Here is a 27,266-nt window from a genome sequence, read left to right as displayed (position 1 = left end):
TTTCAAAACAACTTTATGGTTTCCAGGAAGGAGTGGGGTGGTGCGCACAGAGGGGAAGGATTAGTCAGGGAGTTTGACAACCTTGGATTTTATACATCATTGATCCCTTCAAAGCCCAGTACTCATGCATGACCCCTGTCCCATTCATTGGATTGCGTGCTAGGTTGCTTCAGTAGTGTCTGACTCTTTGCAACCCCATGAACTGTAGCCCGCTGGGCTCCTCTGTCTATGGGATTTTCCAGGCCAGAATACTGGAGTGGGTTGCCATGCCCTCCTCCAGGAGATCTTCCCCACCCAGGGATCGAACCTGCATCTCTTATGTCTCCTGCATTGGCAGGTGGGTTCTTTACCACTGAGCCTCCTGGATGCTCTTAAACAAATGCATGATTGGAATTGTTAGCTTCTTGGTGGTGTGGGGGAGAGGGGGAATGGAGCGAAGAAAAACCAGTTCCAGGTGACTGAGGCTCTCAGCACCTTTGGAGGCAAAAACCTGCTGGAGAGTGCCTGGTATGCCATTTGGCTGCAAAGCCCATGCTGGGGGCAAGGATGGTGAGGGCTGGGTAGGGGTGAAGAGGGGGTGTTTCAGAGTCAACTAGGTCCTCAGATAAGCAGCTCCAGCTGAGTGACTTTGGGCTGGTCACAACCTCCCTGAGTTTCTATTTCTTTATTTGTCATCTGAAAAAAAAAATAATATTTTTCTTTACATAAAGTTATTGTGAGGAGTAAGTGAAATAATAAGCGCACAAGAAGTTCTTGGCACTGTGCCTCGCACATAATACACTTGCAATAACTAGTAGCTGTGGTTATTATCATTACTCTTACAATGACTGGTTTAACAAATGTGAGAGTAGTGGTCTTTCTTACCAGTCTTCCACTCCCACCCAGACTCTGCACTATCAACTTCCTTCTCTGACTTGCCTCAGAATCCTGCCACCACTTCAGCCACTGGGCTCTGAAACCAACTTTGTCACCTCCAGTATGAGACCAGCTTTCCTAGGCAGCCTGACCAGAGAGTCCCACCTCCTCCCGACTTGCCTGCCAACATGGGGCCCCGGCAGTGGGCGGAGGGAGGGAGACAGGTGGCAGAGGCCAACAAAATGAGGCTGTGTTTTGCCACCCTGTCACCGGTTCCCTGCCAAGGCCTAGCAAGGTCACCTTTTGCTTCTGATTTCCTCCTTTGGGGAGAGGAGGGTTACAATAGCCCTGAGGGATAGAAGAGAAGGGTTTGCCCCTGCAGTTTGGGAGGAACCCTCTCCAGTATTTGCCAGTCCAAGAAACATTCCAGCCAAGGGGAAAAGCTGAAGAGCCCCCACATCTGCAGAGGAAAACCCAGGTTTTCCTCAGGTGAGGAGACTCCTAGGTGTGGCCTTGAGAGGGAGGTGATTGCTTATGCTGGGAAATTCAGAGGGTGCTCCAAACTGCTCTCAGCCTCTTGTCCCTGAGGGAAAGGTGGGGTCACCAGAGAAACGCAGTGGCAGTAGGCCAGGGAGGCCTGAAATCACATTCTAGCATGCAGGTCCTGGAGATGAAAGGGCCCAGCCCATTCTCTGGGTTGAGAGGTGAAGGGGAAGACGGGTGGGAAGAGCAGGCAGGCAGGGCCCCGCGGATCTAGAACTGGAGCAACCTTCTATCTGGTGAGCTGTCAGGGGCCCCGAAGCTGCCTCCACCCTCTGGTCTCCCCCAGCACATGCAACCAAACAATGATGTGCTTCTGGAACGCACGTTGGGTGTTCCGCGTTGTGCTCAGCCTCTGTATCAAATCATCAAGTTCAGTCATTACCCCCGCCCCAGAGTCCTTCCCCTTCAAAGCTTTGATGGGGACGGGCTGAGGTCACGCCAGGAGAGCAGGGTCATTCGGCAAAGGGATGGCCCTGGGCACTGGGCTTCGAGAGAGGGGAAGAATGGAGCAAGAGGCCCTTGGATGGTGAAGGAAGGCCTGAGGCAACTGGATGGGTGCTGAGGGGTATGGGGGCGGGGCGGGAGAGGTTCTTGAAGCTGGGCGGAGGTGCACAGGAGACCAGATTTGGCGAAGACCCAAGCCCTGGAGGAGAAGCAGGGGAAAGGCGCAGGCCAAAGGCACACTGGCATTTCTGTAGAGAAGGCTTTACCATGTAACCTTCATGAGTCCTTCAAACATAGCAGCAGGGAGACATAACCTCTGATACTTGTCCCAGGCTTTGGAGTTAGCTCCCCCACTGCCCCAGCATACACACACACACACACACACACATCTCCTTTAATTTTCATAACACCTCTGTTGAGCATGGCAAGGGTAGGGCAGGGGTAATTACTCCCATTTGACAGATGAAGAAACTGAGACTCAGCGAGATTAAATGACTTGCCCAAGGTCACACAAACAGTTTTAGTGGCAGAGATGGGACCAGAACTCTGGTCTTCCAACTCCCAGGGCAGCAAAATACAGAATTGGTCTAAGAAGCATCCAGAGGATGGAGTGTCATACCAGGAATTCCGGAAGAGATCCCTGCTCCATCAATCAATCTCTCTCTCCACTCACTGATACCTGAAATTTCACTCTTAAAGACTCATTCTCATGGATTGAAACTGTGGGTCCTGTTAAAACGTGAAAGGGTGCTGGAGGAGAGTGGGGACACAGGAGTATTCCTAGGAGAGGGCCCTGGCCATGGAGTGGGGTTGGGGAGGGGAGGGCAGGGGGATGTTAGGAGGGGAAGTGAGAGGAGGAGAGGCAGCCTGGCGAAGGCACCTGTTTTGCGAAAGAAGGGGAGGAGTTGCATCAGAGCGTGAATGCAGGAGATGTGAGAAGGAGCGGCAAATCTGCCTCCAGAGAGAGATTGGGGGTGGACTTCATGTCACCTTGGGGGAGGGGGAGAGGGCAGCCACTGGTCGGTTGGTCAGGGAAGCAGGTTGGCCTGAGAGGCTAGAATGGTGGAGGGGTGAGTGGGGGTGGGAGAGCTATTCAGGGAGCTGGCCTGGAGCCAGGGGCCCATCCCAAGGGGGTGAGCAGAGGCTTGAGAGCTCCGGGCCCCATTCCAGCTCCTGACCTTGAGTCACCATTGCAACTCCGCACTTTTCCTACCTCAGCCCAGACACCCATCAAGTCTCTGTTATCTCGGCTTCCCATTTTACAGAAAACTGTGTAAAAGTTACTCTCCTGATTCCTCCTGCCCGACCCTGCCCTTTCTACATTCCTCACCACCGCCCCCATCCAACATCCTGAAAGCCTCCTGGGCCTCCTGGAAGCTCTTCCCAGCTGCCTTTGGTCCCAGAGGCTGCCCTTCCACAGTGCAGGCTGCCCCTGTACCCTCTGGTCCTGAGGGCAAGCACCTGGAGGCCTCATTCAGCCCTTGGCCTGGGCCTCTCCACTCAGAGGCACAACTATAAAGAGCTGCATTTAAGGACATCAAGGCTGGGACTGGCAGCAACCTTAGAAGTCACTTTTGCCATTCCTTCCTTCAATTGTTCCATTTGTTGAGCACTTACTATGTGCCAGACACTGTTATAGGCCCTTGGTATGTAGCTTCATGGAGCTCTCAAGTCTAAACGAGGGTGCGTGTGTGCGTGCTAAGTCACTTCAGTCATATCCAACTCTGTGTGACCCCATAGACTGTACTCTGCCAGGGTCCTCTGTCCATGGGATTCTCCAGGCAAGAATACTGGAGTGGGTTGCCATGCCCTCCTCTAGGGGGTCTTCCCGAGCCAGGGGTTGAACCCTCATCTCTTATGTCCCCTGCATTGGCAGGCAGGTTCCTTACCACTAGTGCCACTGGGGAAGCCCCCTAAATGGGGGTATCATTCATCAAATAAGCACCTAAATAACTATACATTTGTAGTCTCAATCCTCTCACTTTACATTTAGGGGAAACTGGGGCCCAGACTGGTTATGAAACATTTCCAATGTTGTTCTGGCAGCCAGGGGCAAAACCACGCCAGACTCTGGTCTCCTGACTGTTACCCCAGTGCCCTGTCCACGGTGCTCTGGAAAGAGTACAGTGAGTGTAAGAGCAGAGTGCTTATCCATCTATGCAGACCCACACTTAACCTATAGTCAGAGTAGCACATGGCCTACTTGTCAGGACTTGAAGATCACTGATGAGCAATCTCCCCTCTCCCACTGTTGTGCCCCTGCTAGCTTGTTCCCTCCCCACCCCCAGGTCCCCACCTGGGCGTAAAATTGGACCACTAACTGAAATCTAAGGGTTAGAGCCCCATGATCTGGGGGAAACCTGTTAAACCATTACCTGCCATTTACACAAACACATTTCCCCGATTTGTCCTTCAGGAGAGGCTGGGTGCATATCATTGCAGGGAGGGAGAACAACTTTCGCCCTTAAAGGGGGCATTGCTAGGAAGGGCAGGGCACCTCCAAACATTAGTGAGGGACCCCATGGAACCCTAGGTAGCAAGAGGGCACAGGTCACTTGCAGGGACAGGCAGGAGGAAGGTACCTGGAAAGGAAGCGGGAAGGTTCTGAACACAGACTCCTCCTTCACCGTTTAGCCTGGAGGCCAGCCCTGCACCAACATCAACACTGACCAGTGACATTTTGTTTCAAAAATATGTGTTTACAATTGGCCTTTCCTTCTACTTGGATTATATTGAGTCTTTTGTCCCTACCCCAGCCTGCTGTGGGAGTAGTTTGTACTGATTTGCAATTAGGAGGGGCCTTCCCTGTGTCCGGTCAAGCAGTTGTCCTTAACCCCGGGGGTCTCCAACCTCTGTGCTGTGGACTGGTACCTCCTTTCAGATCATTGGCAGCATCAGATTAGAAATGAAGGGCACGATAAATGTAATGTGCTTGAATCATCCCGAAGCCATACCCGACCCCCAGTCCATGGGAAAATGGTCTCTCATGAAATCGGTCCCTGGTGCCAAAAAGGTTGGGGACTGCTGCCTTAACCAGTCTGCCAGGCCTGAGTTGAAATGCACATCCATCCCATCCTGGCATGCCGGTAGGGCCACCCTCCCCATGGGAGTCTTTTAGTCAGTGGAAAGAACCAGCCCCAATCTGGGGGCTTCCCCACCCTAACCCTGATAAAGGCCTATTAACAGTTCCCCTGTGAACTGTGATGAAGGGGGTTCAGTGCAAATGGGCGGTCATGCCTAGAATGCAGCCCTGCTTAGAAATCTCAAAACAAGGTGAAATCCCCGGCCAGAGACAGCCTGGAGTTTAGAATCACACAGCAAAGGTTTATGTCTCGCCTTTGCAACTGCTAGCTGGGAAACCCTAGGCTAGTCACTTAAACCTGTCTGAGCCTCGGTTTCCTCATCCACAAAATGGGCCTAAGATAATACGATACCCTATTCCTACTATCAACTATCCTGGGGCTTCCCAGATGGCGCTAGTGGTGAAGAACCCACCACTAGCAGGTTTGATCCCTGGGAAGATCCCCTGGAGGAGGGCATGGCAACCCACTCCAGGATTGTTACCTGCAGAATCACATGGACAGAGGAGCCTAGTGGGCTACATTCCACAGGGTTGCAAAGAGTCGCACCCAACTGAGGCGACTTAGCACATAGCACAGTCACTTAAACCTGTCTGAGCCTCAGTTTCCTTGTCCACAAAATGGGCCTGAGACAATCTGATACCCAATTCCTACTACTGTCAACTATCCATAGCTATTGACAAGGTTCAAAAGGCTAATGGATATAATCTTAACACAGCGCCCGCTAAGCAATCAGTACACAGGAACTACTGATGTTATTATTTGGACCAGATGTGGCTGTGAGATCTCCCAGTGATAGGTCAAGACCTAACAGCTGTGCATTCCTGCCCTCTTGCTGAATTGAGGTTTTCACATGTCAGGTTTGCTTAAAGCAAGGCCCACCTGCAGGGCATTCCCTGAGCTGGTGATTCATGGGTGGGATGTGTTCCACCCACCTATTTTAAGCTGCTCTACATTTTCTTCCCCTTGATATGGACGTGTTTACACAGAGGCGGACAGTCCCAGTCAAAACAAGATGAAAATACACTGCTGGCTGGGAGCCCCAAGCTAACTGGTTTCAGGTCCTCTCCCAGCTGTCAGCACCTCACAACAGAGCCACAGGGGTTTTGGGGGGGGGGGTTGCTGCCCAGCCCTATTCCCCTGCCTCCCTCCATCCGCCCAACTCTGCCTGGTATCAGGCAGTTCGCCATCGCCTGGTCAAGCTAGAGTGGGATTCTGGGGCTGAGGTTTTGCCAGTTTTACAAGGGCAGGAAGGAGGGGTGCTGAGGGGCAAGGGCTGCCCTGGCCAGCTCTGGTGTGAGTATCGTGTCTGCCACCAGGGCCGCCTGCTACACAGGCAGAGAAGACAGCTGCCAACAGAGAGTGGAAGAAAATGGCCAAAGAAAGCTCCCCCGGCGACCTGACCTCCTGCCTGGCATTCCCTGTCCTGGACTCATTCCCTGGGGTTAATAGGAGGCTCTTGGTAAAAAAGAAATTACCCCAGGGAAGGAGAACCAATGTACCCCTTATCAGTCACAGAGCTTTCCTGGGGGTCAGTTTCTCACCTGTGTCAATTTATCAGTGAGTTGGTAGGACCTGAGGAGGAGATTTCCAGGGAGGATTCTTTGATGAGCACGCAAACCAGGTTCCCTGCACAAGGAGCACTGAAAATAAATATCCCCAGTAGGGCTTGGACATATATATGATTGCTCCTCACAGCCTCTGCAGAACACTTTGCTTGTATTTACCAAGAAGAGCAGGAGAAAACAAGCTCCTTTGTCATAAACTCTGCTATTCAGACGTGCCCACTCAGGCAGTTTGCTTTATTTAGTGAGTTCAGGAATATTTGGGCACATTTGCCTGTCCCCTGAAAGCCCAAGGCCACCAGTTAGCCAGGACCCATTGTAAGGCCTCACCTAGGCCCAGTCTATACTTAGTCAGCCTGGGTCACTAATCCCAGAAGCCCCCCAACTCATTTTCAATACTCAACCTAGTACTCCAAATAAAGTATTTATATTCAGACCACACTGAGCAGGTCATCATGTTCTTCCCTGAGAAAAATGAAAGTTTCCCTTCTGAGAAAGACTTTTCATTTCAACAGGGATCCTCAAGACTTTAAAGCCAAGGGTGACATTAGTGGTGAGAATTTCCTCTATGTTGGAGGACATTAGGGTATTTTTAATCAGGATTGGTTTTTTATCTGCACCCCCACCCCACTGCACATCATTCCAGTTATATGGCTGTCACTCGCTCAGAATCAGGCTTGCTAGCCTGAAATCCCTCTTTGATGTTACTGCCAGCTGAGACTTGGCTGCCCTCCTCCTGGGCTTCATCACCCTCTAGTGCCCCCTGTGGGTGCCCTGTTCCCAACTGACCCACCCCCTCCAGCTAAACATGGAAAGTGACCAAAGTCCCAGCATTTGCACAGAGCCAGGCACGCACACATGAATTATCCTTTTTATTGAAGAGGTCAGGCCTTGATTCCAGGTCATTAATGGCCACTTAGATTGTGTTTGGGTTGGGTTTCCCAAGTATGTTTGATTTTCACAGGTCTTTTGTGTTTTTAACTGCAGAGTTGCTCTCTGACAATGATTGTCACCAAATTAAAATATTAACAGGAAGCAAATTCATGAATTTGCCTATAGTTCTCCCCTGTGGGGGCCATGAGCCAAATTCAAATACTTATCTAAACCTGCTTACTTATTAAGCATAGGTGTATGGCATTGAGGCTGTGTGCCAGGCACTGGGTCAAACTCTGAGGGATACAGTGATGAATAAGATAAGCCTCTGCCCTCAGAGAGCTTGTATTCTAGTCTACAAAGCCAGTCACTGCTCACTTGAGAATGTATGCACTGCCCACTTCTGGTGGACATGTTCTTATCTGGCTGTGCCTTTAGTCCTGCTTGAAAGACTAGAAGTCCTGGTGATTACTGACTGCTGGTGCCATTTGGGGCTTTCTTGGCGGCTCAGCAGCAAAGAATCTGCCTGCAGTGCAGGAGACGCGGGTCTGATCCCTGGATCAGAAAGATCACCTGGAGAAGGAAATGGCAACCCACTCCAGTGTTCTTGCCTGGAGAGAGACTCTCAAGGCCAAAACTTTATGCAGGTTACAAGTCGTCCAAGCAGGAAAGGATTGCTAAGACCTTCAAGAGACTACATTTTACTTGCTGATTCCCATTTGAACATCAGTCACTCGCACTATCCCCCTCCCCATAGGCAGTAGCCCCAACTTGTGAAACCATGGCAGCAATAAACTGGAACTGGACAGGAAGTTAGAAATGCTAGACTTTGAAAGAGTAGTGATAAGGCTGCTCATCTGGTGAGCCATTTTACCAGCAGTGTTTGGGGACAGGGCCCTTACCCCACATTCACATGGCCCTTCATATTTAGAAGCCTTCTAAGTGTCCAGGGGGTCTGGGGGTTAGGTGGAAAAAGAACTCTGGCCTTCTGATATGTTTTCTTCCTACTTGACCAAGTTCTTTTTTTTTTTTCATTTATTTTTATTAGTTGGAGGCTAATTACTTTACAATATGGTAGTGGTTTTTGCCATACATTGACATGAATCAGCCATGGATTTACGTGTGTTACCCATCCTGATTCCCCCTCCCGCCTCCCTCCCCATCCCATCCCTCTGGGTCTTCCCAGTGCACCAGGCCCAAGCACTTGTCTCATGCATCCAGCCTGGGCTGGTGATCTGTTTCACCCTTGATAGTATACTTGTTTCAATGCTATTCTCTCAGAACATCCCACCCTCGCCTTCTCCCACAGAGTCCCAAAGTCTGTTCTGTATATCTGTGTCTCTTTTTCTGTTTTGCATATAGGGTTACCATTACCATCTTTTTAAATTCCATATATATGCATTAGTATACTGTATTGGTCTTTATCTTTCTGGCTTACTTCATTCTGTATAATGGGCTCCAGTTTCATCCATCTCAATAGAACTGATTCAAATGAATTCTTTTTAATGGCTGAGTAATATTCCATTGTGTAAGGAAGCTATGGTACATATACACAATGGAATATTACTCAGCCAAGTTCATTTAAAATGGGCGCTAGAGCCGTGTTTCTCAGGGAGCCCGTCCCCTGCCATGCGCACTGGTAGAGTCCCTCTCACTTCTTGTTATTACTCTCTGTCTGAGGACTCAACTCCGTGGACCAAGCCCCTTATTGCAGCAGCCTACTATTGGAGAGAAATCACCCAACGAGATGACAGATGCATCTGGATTATCTCATAACTGTGCTCAGGCCCCACTGCCCCAAGAGGTCCAAGGAGTGTCTGAGAAACTCCCTCTTCTCAACTGCTGAGTTAGTAATTGTCTACACTTGGCCATTCCTCAGTTTCCATGTTTACTTTAGTTCTTCTGCAACTCTGTCAACAAACGCCATGGTGTTATTAGTTTTAGTAAACAACAGGATGTCAGAACTGTTAGCCAGAATTCGTTACTTTGCTGTTAGAGCTCTATTCTAGGACATAGGGGCCAGTGTTCCTCTTATTTTTTAAGATGTATGAGCTTTGGCAGGAAGCCTTTCCCGGGCAGGTCCAACGTGCTCTGCTCCATCTATAGGCCTTTAAGGCTGCTCACTGCCAAGGCTCCACCCACCAAGACCTGGGCTCTTCTGACTTTGCTTGATGGCACAAACACATCAGGCTTCCCAGGTAGTGGTAGTGGTAAAGAACCTGCCTGCCAATGCAGGAGAAGTAAGAGATGAGGATTCAACCCCTGGGGATTCCATCCCTGGGTCAGGAAGGTCCCCTGGAGGAGGGCATGGCAACCCATTCTCTTGCATAGAGAGTGACATGGACAGGGAGCCTGGTGGGCTACAGTCCATGGGGTCGCACAGAGTCAGACACGACTGAAGCGGCTTATCACTGAAGCGACTTAGCATGCACAAAGACATCTGTCAAAAGAAAAAAATCAATGTGAATACTTTGAATTTTCCTTTTCTTGTGCTTTACCCTTACACTCTTACAGTGCCCTTTAAAAGCAGTCCATACTTGGTAAGGCAGCTTCGGGACTTAACATTCATGTGGAGAAGGGAGAGGGGATGGTATTTCAGGCTGGCACTAAGAATTTCCAGGCTTTTGACGCAAAGTATGTTGTTCTTCCAACCCCGCCCCCAACACTGCCTGTCTCAAGGAGTAAGAGGTTAAAAGGGTCACTTGGTTGCTGACAGAGAACCAGGAAGTCCAAGCCTTGGGGGAAACATAGCCTTTGTTTACTTAAGCCCCAAACCTAGCAGGCAGTGTAAATTAAACATAAAAATAAAATAAGATACCAAAACACAGGCCGGATGCATACCACAGAGAGCAGTGAATTCCCCTTCTGCTCTCCCTGGGGAGAGGGGGAGTCAGTGAACCTCAAGGGCGCCCTCCTAGCCAGGGAAGCGCTAGCAAGCCATGGGATCGGATGAGGGTGGTAGGGGCAGGGGGAGCAAGGCTTGGCTCAGGGTGGGGATGGGCACATTGGCAGAGATCCTGGCCAGTCTTTATAGTCAGCCCAGCAAGCTCCTGAGGGGGCAGTGAGTCACAGCCCTCCAGCCAACCTCAGAGTGGATCCATGTTTGACCAGGTAGTGACAGCCACAGGGCTGGAGGAGAGCTGGCTTTTGTTGAAGGAAGGTAGGGCTGGTTAATTGACCAGACTGTGCTGTTGGAAAAAAAGCAGCCCCTCCTCATTCTCACCCTCTCTCCAGGTTCTTCTTCTCCCTTGTCGCCCTGATGCCCACCCCTATACCTCCAACCTCCCAGGCCAAGAGTTCCCACCAACAGCTGGGTAGTGTCTCAGAAGCAATCTGTTCCTCATAATGGAGAGGCCAAATTTGCCAAAGGTTGACTTATAAATCAGAGCAGATTGGGGTTATCTTTCTAATAGTGGCTCTCATTCATTTTCTGATCAAGCTTTTAGGAATGAGAGGGAAAGAGGTAGCCAAACAGGAGAGGAAAGGAGATGACTGAACAGAAGTTAGGCTCGGAATGGTTGGATGGCATCCCCAACTCAATGGCCATGAGTTTGAGCAAACTCCAGAGATAGTGAAGGACAAGGAAGCCTGGCCTGCTGCAGTTCATGGGGTCACAGAGTTGGACATGATTGAGTGACTGAACAACAGTGCTCAACCCCATCATGGTGTGTGATACAAAGTGGGTCATGGTGACTGGCATTATGGTGACTCTTCAGGTAGACCCTGTCGTGGCTCTCACCGGTAGCCAGTGATTCCCAAAAGCAGTTCCATGGACTGGAGCCACAAGTGCTGCATCCACATCTCCTGAAAGGACCCTCCCCAATCCACAGACATGCATATTCTCCTCTTCTGGACCCATTTCTTGCCCTCCGCAGCCCACCAGCAAGGTGTACCTGCTGTGTTTACTCATCTTCTGATGCTGATTGGCCACTGACCACTCTGTTGAAAGTAATACAAAAATTGAGTTCATCCCGATTTAAATATTTGTAATTGATAGTGGCAGAATGTGGCACTCTCCCAGGGCTTTTGCTTGGGGAAAAAAAATCCTAATTCCTCAAAGTGTAAAGAATTCCATTAGAACTCTAAGGTATGACTCGGAGGGTGACGTTTGTAGGCACTGCAGTAGTCTGGTCAGGCAAACAGCTTGGACTGAGGGGAAATTTTCCTCAGTGCCATTCAAATCATACTTCTCAGATCGTCAGTCACATATGATGTCTATGCCAGGACTGGCTGTCCCTAGACCAGATCTCATGAGGAGCCTGCAGGAATCATCTCTTAGGCATTCATATGATTGATGGTACACAAATGGTGCTTGTTCTTCTTTCTTTGAATGTGTAATTGACCTCTTTGGAAACTGTGGGCCTGGCAGCACCAGCACTTCCTTGCAGCCGGTGAACAGCGTGTAGTATCAAGCTGGTTCCCCCTATACCGACCTGACTTCCACTCCCAAGACGCTGCCACCCATGACCGTTGCACAGTACTCAGTCATTCTTGGATGTCAGAGTAGAGGCTGTGGCTTGTGACATTCTGGCTGGGTCTAGAGTATCCTGCCCTGCCACCTTGCCATGTCCTATTGCTTTACTACCCCTTTGGGGTCACAGGGAAGCTGGCATCAGCTGAGATTGAATGATGCCCTGGGCTTGCCTATCTCTCTGTGAATTGTGCTTAGTCGCTCAGTCATGTCTGACTCTTTGTGACCCCATGGACTGTAGCCTGCCAGGCTCCTCTGTCCATGGGGATTCTCCAGGCAAGAATACTGGAGTGTGTTGCCACGCCCTCCTGCAAGGGATCTTCCCAACCCAGGGATGGAACCCAGGTCTCCTGCATTGCAGTTACATTCTTCACTGTCTGAGCTACCAGGGAAACCCAAGGATACTGGAGTGGGTAGCCTATCGCTTCTCCAGCAGATCTTCCTGACCCAGGAATCAAACCAGGGTCTCCTCCACTGCAGCCGGATTCTTTACCAGATGAGCTACCAGGGAAGCCCCTCTCTGTGAATTAGACTTCGTCAAAGGCTGAAAGGGTGTTTGCATAAATGTGTGTGTGTGTGTGCTTCTGTGCTGCTCTTTCTTCCTGATAAGGTGTGTGTATTCCTTGTCAGCAGTTCTCAAACCCTGGGCAGGGGACCTTCCTTAACCTCTCCTAGCACTCCTTTGAGCTCCCTGGCTCAGTTCCCATGGCTGGGGAGGGTGGGGGCAGGGGGGCTGTCCAGGGAGGAGCTTGCCTTGTTTCTCTCCTTTCTTTCTGTTCTGGGGAGTAGTGTGTAGCCTGCCCCTTCCTGCCATTGCCCCACCTCAGCTGGGCTGCCTTCTTTCCATCCAGGAAACCCGAGGGAGGGGGGAGGTGGTTGGAGAGCCAGAGGCCCACAGAGTCCCACAACAGAGGATCAAGGAGCCACCTCAAGTGAGCCTACTGTGAATAGCTCCACTGTGAGTTAAGCAAGGGCCTCAGGAGTACAATGTGGGAGCCCGGGGAGGCTCATAATGCTTACCCATCCTGGCCTGGGAGCCCCCCTGCGCCTGAAGAGGCCGGCATTATTACCAGCGTTTTGTTCCCCAGGGAACCTGGACCACTTCAGAGGTCACCCATTCTATCATGGGGGCCCGCAATGGAGCCAGGTGCTCCACCTCAGAGCCCCTGGCCTCTTCACAGGCCCCTCGTCTGCTGGCTCAGCGTCCCCAACAAGATCCTCCTGGTTCTCATCTTCTGAGCATTGCCAATCATTGCAAGTCCTTCACATACCACTCAGAGTAACCCCAGCAACTGCCAGAAAAAAATGGCTTGCCTTGGAATTTCAGCTCTTGTGGCCACTCCATAGAGCTGAAGGGCTGGGGAGAGGCCCAGCCAGTGTCGGTTGCCCTGGCCCAGAGAAGCTGGTGGAGGGCTGGTGCAGATGAACAAACATGGAGAGTGGCCGTGTTCTTGCTGCTTCCTCTCCCAACCTCTGGGAAGGCTGTCGAGCACAGGGATTCCCAGAAGGTGGGCCATGATGAGGGGGGTTATTTGCCCACCTGAAGATGCTCACTAGTTGGGAGGGCCATATGAACAAGGATGAGACCACTAGGAGCTGGCCAAAGAAGGGAGACCTAGAGGTTGGCAGACAGAGGTGACCACTGCCGCCCCCGCCCCCTGCGCTAAACATAGATCCTCCCTTCTCAGAAGGAAGACACTGGCAACTGTGAGACCCTTAAGGACCTGTGCTTTGTCCCCTTGGTTTACAAAGGAAGGGAATCAGAGTGAGGGACCCTGGCACTGTCAATCACCATGTCACAGGAGCCTTAGGTCCCATGGAAATTCCAGGTTTTATGACTGCTCTGTTGCATGCTAAGTGGCTTCAGTCATGTTCGACTCATAGCAACCACATGGACTGTAGCCCACCAGGCTCTTCTATCCGTGGGGTTTTCCAGGCAAGAATAGTAGAGTGGGTTGTAATTTTCTTCTCCAGGGGATCTTCCCAACTCAGGGATCAAACTGGAGTCTCTTATGTCTCCTGCATTGGCAGGTGGGTTCTTTACCACCTGAGCCACCAGGGAAGCCCCTAACTGCTGTGTTATCCCTGTCTAGATGGACACGGACCAAATGACAGGGTGGGGAGAAAACAAGCGTGCCAAATTCTCGGGAATGGAGTGATGATGGTGGTATGGCCCTCCCAAACCCCAGACTGCCATCCTGAGCACCCTGAAGCCCTAGGCTTTTTCCTGAAGTAAGCATTTCACTGTGATCTAACCAGTAGAGTTCACCACAGGCCTAGGATATTGTAGATGGAAGCACAGTTGTTGACCTTTACTACCAGTTTGTTTATTTATTTTTTTAAATTTCCATAAAATGTGCCTTGTACTTTGAATAGGTGTTAATCTACTTTGATTTGAGTTGAGTTGAACTGAACTGAATTGAATGATAATGGCAACTAGTGTGGGGAGGAGGGAGGAGAAGGGTATTCCATTACTGAGGTGAATTTGACATTCTTTTTTTTCATACTTGTAGATGGGTAATGGGGACAGTGGAAAATGGGAAGAGAACTTAGAAAAATTATGAAGGTAAATTTTCCCAGCTGCAAGGCATAAGGAGAAGGGAGACAAGCATAAATATTGACACAAGGTTCATGAAATTTAAGATCCACTGAGCTAAACTGCATTCCTGGATAACGTTGCCAATACTTCCAGTCTTGCTGAGATGCCAGCACAAACCGCGCCCCCCCACCAAAGTGGGACACCCGAGGTGGGGCAACCAAGGTGATTTGACAAGAGCCCTTTCTGGCTTCTTTGAATGAGGATCAGAAGGGTGGAATGCCTTGTCCAGATGGGGCTTGCTTCTGCCTGTCATCCATAGTGTCACTGGGAGATTGTTTGTGAAGCTCACATGGGACCCTGTCCGGAGGGAGTTGAAAGGCACAATTCATTGCTTCTGCCACCATTCAGTGCCAAGGTTTGGCCCAAATTGGTTGCTAGAGCCACTTTTCCAAGACAGTGTCCCTCTCTGCCACAGTTCCCCTTCGGCTCCCTGCATCCCACCGCTGCCTTCTGCATCTTCGCCTGCATCCTCCTCCCCATTTTTCTGCCCCCCAGGGTCGGGTCCCAGCCATGTGGGGCAGTTCACATGACCCACTGAGGACAAGGCACTTTGTCTGTCACTGTCTTTCCTTCTTGCTCCCCTCCTTCTGGACTTTGGGGATTTTCCATGAGGCCAAAGTAACCATGTAAGTGGCAGCGTCCTTCCTGTCTGTATTCTCCCACCCCTGACGTGGAACCTGAGGGCAAGAGAGAAGAGTGAAGCCAGGACAAATTTTAAATGATGTCATTTCAGCCTCCTTTCTCCCCCAGCCTCTTCAGAAAAAGGGACAAGTAAGTACTTAGGGGTAAACAGAGCTTCAGGTGGAGGGGGAGCGTGGCAGGGGAGTAAGTGGGGAGGGTTGTTTGCAGCCACCCCATCAACTGTGCTGACGCTCCGGTGCTCAACAGCCTTTATGATTTCCTTGTCTGGCTCCTAACTCAGCATTTTCTTGGTGACCAGTCCCATACCTTCCCGCGTCTCCTGACACAAGACCCTGTGTTTTGCTGGCAACAGGGCTGAATCTTGGGGGTGGAACATATCCTGTAGAAAATAAGGAAGACTTGCCTATAAATAGTTTCCTCTGGGCTGCGTGGTACACAATGCTTCGAGTGTGACAAAAAGGGAAGTGAGATGTTCCCCCTCCTTGCCACCCCCAACCTACTGCACCCACCCCAATCTGGTCCCCACACCTCAGCAGCGTGCTCAGATCCTGCCCACGGGTTCTGTGGCCCAGACGGGCCACTCTCCGTCTTCCTGGGCTGTGGGAACCCAAAATAGGAAGGGGCTCCAGCCCTAGAGAGTCTGGCTTTTGAGGTAAAAGAGACTGGTGATAATGTTGAGACACTTCTTCCAGTTCCGAGGGAACAAGTGTCTCAACATCCAGCCTCAGGTGACCTCCAGGGCCACCTGAGCTGGTGGGATTTGAGGAGTTGACCCACCCTCCTCTTGCTGCCCTCCATCTAGAAGGTCACCCTGGGAGGGGGAGGGTCAGCTGTGTCTGTTTAACCACAGGAACCCACAGCTGTAGGGCTAGGATCAGAGCCGGCAAAGGAGCTGGCTCATCAGCTGGGTGCTGGGACTGGGGGGGTTTTCAGTCCAGTCTGTCATGTAACTCACAGCATGGGAGAAAGGGAGTCAGGAAACACACATGTTGGGGCGGCTGTGCTGTTGAATCCTTAGGCCACTGTTTCCTGCCTGGGGCCCATGTCCACAGGGCACAAAGATGCTGACAGCCTCATGGATCAACACTTTACTCAGAAAAATCTGTTCAGATCACAGATACCCTATACAGCGCACACTTCCACTCACTGCAAGGTCTGGTGCAACTATTCTGGACAGAGGAATTTTCTGGTGTGCCCAGGATTCAGCAGAAAGCCTTCTGGGTTCCTCCAATTTCTCCCTCTCCCCCTACTACCTGCCGCATCTCCCTTATGCCTGCTGTTTGAAAATCTTCCTATAGGGACAGTTTTTTATTTAGGTTGGTGGCCTTAGTTTAGCAAATCCTGGGGTCCAGGGATCCAGCCACGATTTGCAAACTGAGAACCATGAGGCCTCAGGGGGAGTGCTTCTCACTACCGGTTGGTAAACTAGAGGTGAACAGGGGAGAGAGATCCGCTGAGTGTGGGCTGAACCTGGGACATTCTTTCCGAGTTTTTTTAAACTACATCCCTGATATGAGTTTGTTTTCTTGCTCTTGGTTTCATTCTTCTAAAAGCTGAGCACAGCAGGAATGAGGGGAAAGAGTTAATTAAGGGCATCAGTTAGTGGGGCCCTGGGGACTTTTGATTTGACTGGATTATTATTCCAAGACTCCCTACCTCATGTGGGGTGCTGTGTAGTCCATCCTGGGAGCCACCTGGTGGGACTCATAGTTTCAGTTTTCTAGACAGAGAGGGCTTTCTTTGAGGACTGCATAGCTGCCTTTTGAAATAATGCAGGTGAGCAAATCCCTCTTATAAAGCTCATTTAGACACTTTGGATATTCTTCTGGTCCCATATGCTATTGGTGTCCTAGACATACTTCGTCTGCCCCCACCTTTTCTTCCTCCCTCACTACTTTCCTGGCACCTTCAACACATCCACCAACTGCCTTGATTCACTCATTCAGTAAACTTACTCCCTGCCCCACTAGTAAGTGTAGTAAGAACAAACTTGGTCTCTAGGTCAGGAAGACCTAGGCTGGAGTCCCAGCTCTATAATTTATTCACTGCGCCACCACCTTGGGCAAGGTAACCTCTCAGACCCTCTGTTTCTTCATCTATAAAAATGACAGTAACAGCGCCTACACTGCCCGGTTTGTAACTCAGCCAACACAGCGTCTGGCCCATAGCCGAAGCTCAGTGTATGGTAGCTGTTATTGTCAGCAGGTCTCAAACTGAGCTTATTTCTAATTGAAGTATAATTAATGTACAGTTACAGTACACGACTTAGTGACTGAGCAACAACAACAATGTACAGTTCAAACACAGCCTTACTAGCAAACTTCACCTCTTTGCTTTCCCCTCCCCGAACTACCTGGAATTTTATGCCTCTCTCTCCATATAAGGGAGTTCCCATTAAAGGAGCCGGTTTTTCTCCTCTCCTATGCCCTGTTTTCCTGGTGGTGTTTTTTTCCTCCTGACCCAGCTTATTTATCTCTCTTTTTTCTTTTCATCATCTCCCTTGGAATCTTGAGGTGGGTAGCAATAGTGAGTTTAAGAAAGATTTACAAGCAAATGAAAGGTCAGCTCAGACCCTTTCTGGACCAGGAAGGCTCTATGTGACACAGAGGGCAGATTAAGATATCAGGGAATTCCAATATCGATTAAGCTCCAGATTTAAGAAGGTTTTTTTTTTTTTTGCTCAGTTAATGTTCCTGATGATCTATAAATACAGTTTGCACTTTGTCCCATTTACTACACGCAGCTTAGTGTGAACACCTTGTTCAGAGAGTTTGTGACCTGAGGATAACCTGATATCTGAGATTGGGATTGTCTGCCAGCCAAACTGGGGTGAAGAAAATCACCATCCGGGGCTAGTGCAGTAGGTTTGCTTGGGTAGACCTGTTTGTCAGTCATTTGCAAATAGAATGATCTTTGTCCATGTATTACCACTGGTGGGGTCCAATGGAGGGCTTCCCAGGTGGTACTAGTGGTAAAGAACCCACATTGTAGGAGACATAAGAGATGCAGGTTTGATCCATGGGTCGGGAAGATCCTCTGGAGAAGGAAATGGCAACTCACTCCAGTATTCTTTCCTGGAAAATTCCATGGACAGAGGAGCGTGGCAGGCTACAGCCCACGGGGTTGCAAAGAGTGGGACATGACTGAAGCAACTTAGCACGCACACAGAATCCATTGGGAGCTTCACATCATGCTAAAAAATGTTGGCTGTTTGGTGGCATAACTGCATTGGCAGCCTAGAGAAAATTAAGGCCTTCAGACTAGGCTTAACTAGGGCCTTGGCCAGGGTGTCCGTGCCAGGCACCTGGTTAGGTGAAATATCCTGAAGCAAATAATAAAGCTTGCTGATAAGAAGCCCCCAGTACTTTTCCAATAGCATGATTGCACTAAGATATTTATTTGGACCATAGCCTGAATCACAAACTGATTCATGGGTACTGGCCCTAACTTCATCCAAACTATTGTATATGTGGTGGAACCTGATGTTCTCCTTATGGTCCTGAGTTGGTGTAAATAATACTCTCAGTTGCGTCACCTATCCTTGTTTCTCTAGATGGCTCCATCTGGCTGCAGTTCTCCTTCTGTCCACTAGGTGGCCTCACTTAGGAAAGAGCAGGATAAAAGGACTTCAAGCCTCTGATGGTTTGGTTGGTTGTTTTTTAAGATTGAGGCTAGAAAGAATGAAAATATATTTTGATGGAAACGTGTAATTTTTAGTAGCAACAATCACCTCATCCTCCTTGTGACTTGGAATCTGTTTGTGAAGTACCCTGTAACCCTGTATATGACTGGACCCCATCATAGGGCAGATATTTTCCTGGGATGGTTTATATATGGTTGATTCATAATTTTGTTGTCATTCGCTGTTTCTAGGAAAGTAACAAAATCTTGTCTTTAAAAACAAGGACATGAGGGACTTCCCTGGTGGTCCAGTGGTTAAGACTCTGTGCTTTCAATGCAGGGGGAGTGCGTTCGATCCCTGATCAGAGAACTCTTAAGATCCCATCTGTTGCATGGCATTACCAAAAAATTTAAAAAGTATTTTCTGGCATCTTGTGGTCACTGCAGTGCCCACTCCCCTACTGGCTCCTCCCCATCCCCTCTGTCACCTGCCTGGCCCCCAGCTGCTCCCTTGTGCATGTTCCCCAATTCATCTGTTCCTAAACACTTACAGTGTCCTCCATACAAACACACTGGCACATACAGATTGGCTAGTCTGTGCATGCCACAGATCTGTGCATGTGTCAGTACATGGACAGGTACATCTGAGGATAAGGTGAGTGGATAGGTACTGGGGATAGGGGCAAGCCAGTGGGCAAGCTGGCTGGGTGAGGGGACCTGCAGGCGACAAAGTCTGTGTGCAGGAGAGAGGCCAAGAAGGCAGGTGGCAGGAAGGAGTGAAGGGACTGGTGGTGAGGGTGGGTATCCAGGTCGGCAGCCTGTGATCGCATGGCAAAGACAGGTGAGTGTGCTGGCTGACATCTGAGGAAGAGCTTTTAAAACCAGCGCCGCCCTCTACCAAAGCTTCCTAGCTCCTATAATGGCATTTGTACTTCTCATTTCTCTAAGAAAGCTCCAGATTGGTTTTTACCAATCTCCAGAGCCCTCTTTGGAGATGCCAGTTGGCACAAGAAAGTGCTGAACTGTTTACAGTCCCAGCCTAAGGTTCAGGGAGGGGATGTGGTTTAACTGGGCCACAAAGCCTGGTACAGGACTCATTTGCATGGCCCCTGACGCCATGTGACGCAGCCGGCTCCTCCTATATAAAGAAGAAGGAGCCGAAATATCTCCGAGTCTGGGTTGGACCGGCGGCCGTGGAGTTTGTGACACACTAGGTGACACCCCTCGAGTCACTTCCTTTCAACTCTGGAACGCCCGCCCGGCTGTGGGTCCTCTTGGCAGCCTTCGCCCCCCTTCTAGCCCCAGGGCCCAACGCGCAGAGCCCAGCCCCTCGCAGCGCGCCAGCCACCGGCGGCCGCCCAGCCTGCCCAGCCCAGTCCAGCCCGCAGCCCGGCCAGAGCTCCCCGGCAGCCCGAGTCATGAACACCGAAATGTATCAGACCCCCATGGAGGTGGCGGTCTATCAGCTGCACAATTTCAACATCTCCTTCTTCTCTTCCCTGCTTGGAGGGGATGTGGTTTCCGTTAAGCTGGATAACAGGTAACGGCTGGCCACAGCTCCCGAGCCCGGGCGCCGGCGGCGGGGGCTGGGCTGCAAGCGGGATCTCCGAGCGAACCGTGTGCCGGCGGCCCCCGTTCCCCGCGGTGCAGCATCCTGGGAAGGGGCGGAGGTAGGGGACGCGGGGAGTGGGGGGGGTCACCGCCGCGCTGGGATCCGCCGTCGGAGCGTCCCTGCGGCCGCTGCGCCGTAAGAACGAGCTGCCACAGCCGGAGGCAGAGGCGGCAGGGCTGGGCGGGAGGCTGGGCGCGCGCCGTGCGCCGTTGGGGAGCAGGCCAGAAGCTTCTGAGCCGAGGAGGAATTCCTAGCTAGCTGCAGATCTCGGTAGGTTTGCCTTGGACCTTGTGGGTCGGCGCCGTAATGGGCCGGCAGCAGGCGACTTGCTGGGCCGCGCGTTCCCATTGTTTGCACGTCGCCGAGCAGGCCACGCTGGCCCGTGCACCCCCGGACCTGCGCGCAGCTCCCCGCGGAGCTCCAGACAGCAGTGGCCGGCAGCCGGCCTGGGTGGGGAGGTGCAGCTTCCTGCAGGGGCCAGAGAGGGACCTGGGGGCAATTGCCTGAAACTCCCAGCCAGGGCTGCGGTAGAGAGGAAGAGCTGGGGCAGAGGGAGGACCTTGCGGCCACCACTACCAGGTACTTAAGACTGTAACCAAGTGGGTAACGTGGTCGCTTTCCTTTTTGTCTTGACAGTGCCTCCGGAGCCAGTGTGGTGGCCATAGACAACAAGATTGAGCAGGCCATGGTGAGTGGCATCACTGCGTCATTGTCGTCCCCAGACCTGGCTTCTGCTTATGTAACTCAGGGTAGTGGTGAGGGGGTGGGTGCAAAAGCCAAGAGCCTGGAGAAGCTGACAGCCTGTCTCCTCTCCCCTTAGAGGCCTTAAGTAGAGTCCCATAGGAATGGCACCTTTTAGGGCATTTCCAGTCCACACTTGCTGGGCCCTCTCTTTTCCTCCTCCTCCTCCTTTTCCAATCCCAGGGCTTTGCAGCCGTGTCTGGCTCCCTCCTGGGCCCATGGCAGGGCAGGGAGCTCAGACACCTGCATTTGTCTACATCCCACACTTGGCAGGGGCCAGAGCTCATTGGATGTAAACGCACTGCAGTGCCTCTGCAGAGCCTGGGCTGGGGTCAGGAGTTGGGAGGAGACAGGAGGCAAAGCACCCGCCCCCCAATCCCTTCTCTCTTTGCTTACCAGGTAGAGGTCATACTCACCAAGCAGCCAGTGGCTGCAGGGCTTTGGGGCATCAAGCAGTTAGCAACCACTTCATTGTGCCCTGGAGCCTAAGGACACTGTTCTCTGCCTGCAGTGCAGTCATCCGAATTCAGAGAGGATGCGGCCATGCTGGTAGCTTCCCCCAGGGCCAGTGTCCTGTCTGGCCAGGCTGCAGAGCAGCTGCAGCTCAGTATGCTGGCTTATGAGGAGTGGGAGAGGCTCCAAAATAGCCCATTTTCTTCTCTTGGTGAAGATGTGTCAAGCAGACTGACAGTAGGGGGTGCATTGCAGGTGTTCCCTGGGATCAGGGCCAGCAGCAGGACCTTATGTGGAAATGGAGATAGAGCGAATCACCACCAGTCACACCCAAGAGGCTCCCAAGAGGCCAGCTTTGAAAGTTATTAGAAACTTATGGGGGGAGAAGCCTATGTAGTTCAAAGCTGGGCTCCCAACTCAGGCGTGGCCCCGATCCCACGGCTCTTCTGAGCGTGGCTTTAGGTGCTTGGGAGAATGGGGCAGGAGGAGCAGGGCCACACAGGGCCAGCATGCTGAGGAAAGTATGGTGGTCAGTGATGTGAGAGACAGCAGGCACCCGGATGGCCAGGGCGCAGTGCTGCAGAGGGGCCGCCATGGCTAACGGATGCCTCTGTCATCATCTCCTCCGGGACAGGATCTAGTGAAGAATCATCTGATGTATGCTGTGAGAGAGGAGGTGGAGATCCTGAAGGAGCAGATCCGGGAGCTGGTGGAGAAGAACTCCCAGCTGGAGCGGGAGAATACTCTCTTGAAGACCCTGGCGAGCCCAGAGCAGCTGGAGAAGTTCCAGTCCCGTCTGAGCCCCGAGGAGCCAGCTCCCGAAACCCCAGAAACCCCCGAGGCCCCCGGTGGTTCTGCGGTGTAAGTGGCTCTGTCCTCAGGGTGGGCAGAGCCACTAAACTTGTTCTACCTAGTTCTTTCCAGTTTGTTTTTTGGCTCCCCAAGCGTCATCTCACGTGGAGAACTTTACACCTAGCATAGCTGGTGCCAAGAGATGTCCCAAGGACATGGCCACCTGGGTCCACTCCAGTGACAGACCCCTGACAAAGAGTAGGTCTCTAGAGGCTGAGTTGCATGGGGCCTCATCACCCCAAGCCAGTGAGCCTCTAATGCTGCTGCGCCCTGTGGGCTCTCAGGGCCTGAGCAATTTAGCTGCAACTGGCAAAGGAGAAAGGTAGTTTGAGACGGGGCGCCCGTTTGCTCCAGAAAGTCTAAGGGGTCTGTTTTTTTCATTTCCATGGACATCTTCAACAGCTTCAACCTGACAACAACTGTCCTATGAAGAAACCAATTGTGGTTTAAGCAGAGGCAACCTCTCTCTCCTCCATTGCCTCACCAGGACAGGGCCACAGTTGGGAGAGATTGAGCCAAGTCAGCCTTCTGTTGGTGAATATGATGTAATGCATGGCTTTGTGCACAGCCCAGTGTGCGATTATGGCTTTGGGATGACCGCTTACAAAGTTCTGTTTGGTTAGTATTGGCATAGTTTTTTCTATATAGCCATACATGCATATATATACCCATAGGGCTAGATCTGTATCTTAGTGTAGTGATGTATACATATACACATACACCTATGTGTTGAAGGGCCTAACCAGCTTTGGAAGTATTGAGTGATCCCTTATCTCTTAAGGCTAATTCTTAGATTTGTTCATTTACTAAGTGGATCCAGTTTGTCCTTTAGGTTAAGTAAAACTGAAGAGTAAAGGCAGGGAGGGGGGCCAGCCTCTAAATGCCTTGCTGCTGCAACCTTTGCCCCATATGTCCCCTGAATACATGTGAGGTCCCCTTCTGAATGCCAAACCCACCATTCACTGGTGCTGACTACATAGAATGGGGTTGAGAGATCAGCTGGGACTTTGTCATCTGAAAACTTTGTTTTGTTTTTAACGGTTGTAGAAAACTTTCAAGTGCAGAGAATGATTAGCTTGCCGGTGTCCTCTCGGACAAGGGAATGACTCTGACCTGATGATGCCTGGGTGATGTGCTCAGGGAGCTTGTCTCTAGGGAGTTCTGTGGCAGTGAACACTTCCCACTTTCTAACACCTTATCCTGATGTTATGTCTCCAGGATTTGGATTTTGGTTTTTCAAATGTAGCTTGAAATTTCAATAAACTTTGCTCTTTTTTTTTTTCTAAAAATAAACCTGGTGTCTGCCTGAGCTTAAAACAGAGTGGGTGGTAGAGGCCCTAATGGTGGTTGGGGGCATTGTTTTTCTGACTCATCTGTTCATGGGCACCACCCGAGTGACAGGCCTGTGCTACAGCCATGATCTTGCGTAACTGTCACAACACCCCCATTGTATGGGTGAGGAAGCTGAGACTCAGCCCGCTGAAGTGACTTGCCAAAAGTCACACAGCTAATATGGCAAATTGGGACCCAACCTTCCATCCATCCCGCTCTCCCACTCCTGCTTTCATATGGCAGCTTGGGAGTGAGTGGTGAGGTGACTATTAATGTACAACTTCAGCTTGAGGGGTGATTTGGAAGGAAAGGTATCCCAAGAAAGGCCCCAAAAGAAAATGGCAGGGGGTCCACGTGAGGGAGCAAGAAGAGGGGACCCAAATAAACACAAATGGGCCTCTCCCCTTCTGAAACATCATCCAGATCACTTAGTACATTTACCTTAATACCACCCGCAGGAGACCACTGACACTGAAAAAGGAGCTAAGAGGGCCTCAGTGAGAAAAGGACACACAGTATATATGATGGCCCAAACCCCATCCCACTCCCCCAGGGGGAGATGCTCTCAAGCCCTGCTGCTCCACTTGTTACTGCTGAGATTTTGCTCACAAAACCCAGCAGCCCCTTGGGCATGGCCAAGTCTAAGTATCCCAACTCCACTTCCGTCCTCTGTCTCTCCTTGAAGGCATCCTTACTTACCCATCACCCTTTCTTGGGCCCCATGTCTCTGGCATCTGGGGTCCAGCCATTTCTCTGATTCTGGGCATTCACTGTCTCCTCCACTGTGTCCTTACCTGGAGCCACCATGGGCCCTAAGCTGTGGTCTAAGCCCCCCAGTTTCCCAAGGGAGGGAATCACTCCTGTGTGAGTGATTCCATTCCATCTCAGCTTCCTGTAGCATATGTACCTACCTCACTTGAAATTTAAAGGAACTCCTTGACTTTCCTGAGCCATAAACCTCAAGGGCCAAGAGGTCTTGGCTCCCTTTCTTGCACCTATCACTGCCCAAATATATTTCAAATGGCAGGCTTCTTTCACTGTAAAGGTCACACATGGAGGCCTGTTCATTCCGAATCACTAAACCTCTTCTTCACAGCCTTACTCTACTTGCTGGTCTATCAAATCCCAACTTCCCTTCCTGCTCCTCACCTCTCAACTCATGATGCCAAGTTCATTGTTTACACCTGCCCATTTGATCCATTTCCTGGCTGTGCAGACTTAACAGTTGGTGGAATGGACACAAACTTTGTATCAGGCAGCTACTCCCCCAGTTCCCCTCACCCCTCCACCCAACCCTGCTCTCCCCAGTTCCCACTTACTCCCATCCCCTCCCCCTCTCACGAACTGAGGGACTTTTCCACTCTTAGGCTCATCTGCAGACTTCCCATACCCTGATTTCCAGCCAAATAAGAACCAACAGATGAAAAAAGGAAACTCAGAAGATGGCCCAGCAAACATACAGCCCGCTCTGGTCATCCAGCCCTTCCCTACGAGAAAGGGGAAAAACATACCCACAGTCACACAGTGGGAAAGAGAGAACAAGCACGTTGCCCAGGCAACCATGACTAAACAGAGACAAACACTGCACCTTCTGAGGCCACAGCAGTTGCTAGACTAGATAAGAGGAACTTTGTGGCTGTTTGTTACTCACATAAGAGGCGCAGCTCTTGTTGTTTTTGTTCCACAGAAAACCAGCAGGGGTGGGGAAAGGCAAAAGAACACATGACTCCTGGAAAGACCTTCACAGCTTGGGGCTTCCGGGCCTAGCTGGTCAGGCTGGACCCAGTACAAGGAAAAGAACCACAAGTACCGAAGCTGTATGTTCCCCTGCCTGGACATGCCCCCTCCCCCAGGACCCTCCTACCACTATCTCATTTGATCCTCATGCAGCCTGCCACCCTCCACCCCCGCCCCCCGCCACATCCATGTTTTCTGCCCTTACAAAAACAGACACTTGTGGTTCACCTCCATTTCACAGATAAGAAAACTGAGACCCAGAGAGTTCGGTGCTACTCCCGTGGCTCCCAATGATCCCACGGGGCCTTTATGACATAAAGGGCCCCTTTTAAATGTCAAAACTCTTCCCCAATCATCCGAACTCAAAAGTAGTTGAACTCTTACAGTCATACTTCACTTTATTGCACTTTGCAGATACTCCTTTTTTAAAAAAAAAAAAAAATTAGATGTTTCTGGCCACCCTGCATCAAACAAATCTATCAGTGCTATTTTTCCAACAGTGTTTGCTCACTTTGTGTCCTTGTATCACATTTTGGTAATTCTCACGATGTTTTCAACTTTTTCGCTATTGCTATATTTTTATGGTGATCTGTGATCTTTGATGTTACTATGACTTGCTGGAGGCTCAGATGATGCTTAGCATTTTTCAGTGATAAAGTATTTTTTAATTATGGTATGTACATTGTTTTTTAAGCCCTAATGCTACTGCACACTTAATAGACTACAGTATACTGAAAACATACATTTGATATGCACTGGGAAACCAAAAAATTCACATGACTTGCTTTATTATGATATTCACTTTATGGCCATAGTCTGGAACTGAACACACGGTGTCTGGATATTATTCACTGATACAGAGAAAGAGAACACATAATGACAAGCAGTGATTGTGAATTCAGTGGGGCTTTTAAAGGAACTTACTGTATTTGCCACACAAGCATAGAGGTGGATTTGAAAAGTAGAACAGAAATGTGGGTGGTAGATTATTTACAGACTAAGACTGCAGGAGTGCAAGGCACAGGGCTCTCAGACTGGGAACCACTACAGAAGAAAGTGCTTCTGGTGAGGCTCCAAAGAAAGAACCCACAGAGCAAGATGAGGAGGCAGGGCCACTGGGACCTGAGGAATAGGAAGAAGGAGTCTAGAAAGACCATAGGAAATAAACTGCACATTCTCTTTAGGGTATTTTGAAGTATCCTAACATCATCCTACTTACCCTGGAAAAATCTTGATTTCAAATCTTACCTCCTCTCCTCCTAGTTGGCTAGAAATTAATGGATGCTTTATAGGCAGCCCAGTTCCTCAGGTTGTCTCATGCAGAGCTGCTTATTGGAACCTAAATACTTAGCAATTAACCACCTCTGCCAGATCTGGCAAGGTCTGAAAGAGAACTCAACCAGTTAGCTATTCCAAACAGAAGTGGTTTCCGGGGAAGAGCTTGCTGGAAGGGGCCATAATAACAATGATTAGGTAATAACAGCTAACACTTAACATGGCACTTACTTCATGTCAGACAATATTCTAGGTCCCTTTGACACCTAGTGCTTCTTTTCATTGTCTCTGCAAACCTATGAGGATGTACCATTAAGATCTCCATTTTACAGATGAGAAAATGAGAACACTAAGGCACAGAGAGGTGAAGGAACTTGTGCGAAGTGAATGGCCAAGCCGCGACAGGGGGAGGGGAGATGGATGTGCTGAGAAACAGACTGGAGAGTCTCAACAGTTTTCATAATTCCACCTAAGTCACAAGAGGTGTTCTGGGCATGGGGCCGGGGGTGGGTAGGAAGAAGATCACCCCCAATTAGCAAAAGGGCTAACATAACATTAAAAGTGACCAATG

The 27,266-nt window shown here is 50.4% G+C and overlaps 1 protein-coding gene across 8 annotated transcripts in view; it reads left to right on the top strand.

Moving 5' to 3' along the window:
• The window catches only part of TSC22D3 (TSC22 domain family member 3), a 64,658-nt gene extending 41,014 nt beyond the window's left edge, over positions 1–23,644 (top strand). For 6 of the 8 annotated variants that reach the window (XM_043895666.1, XM_043895667.1, XM_043895665.1 and 3 more), the window contains 2 exons: positions 20,942–20,993; positions 22,134–23,644. In XM_043895666.1, coding sequence (XP_043751601.1) covers positions 20,942–20,993; positions 22,134–22,364 — 283 coding nt within the window. In that variant the 3' untranslated portion in view covers positions 22,365–23,644. Of the gene's footprint in view, positions 1–19,845; positions 20,234–20,384; positions 20,576–20,941; positions 20,994–22,133 lie in introns of those variants that run through there. The other 2 variants (XM_043895672.1, XM_043895673.1) reach the window with 2 other exon arrangements.
• Positions 23,645–27,266: the final 3,622 nt, after the last annotated feature.

This window comes from Cervus elaphus, chromosome X (assembly GCF_910594005.1).
Source record: "Cervus elaphus chromosome X, mCerEla1.1, whole genome shotgun sequence".
Taxonomy (NCBI): Eukaryota; Metazoa; Chordata; class Mammalia; order Artiodactyla; family Cervidae; genus Cervus; species Cervus elaphus.
Note: the sequence above shows the minus strand (reverse complement) of the source record. Positions and strands in the feature narration are given on the sequence as shown.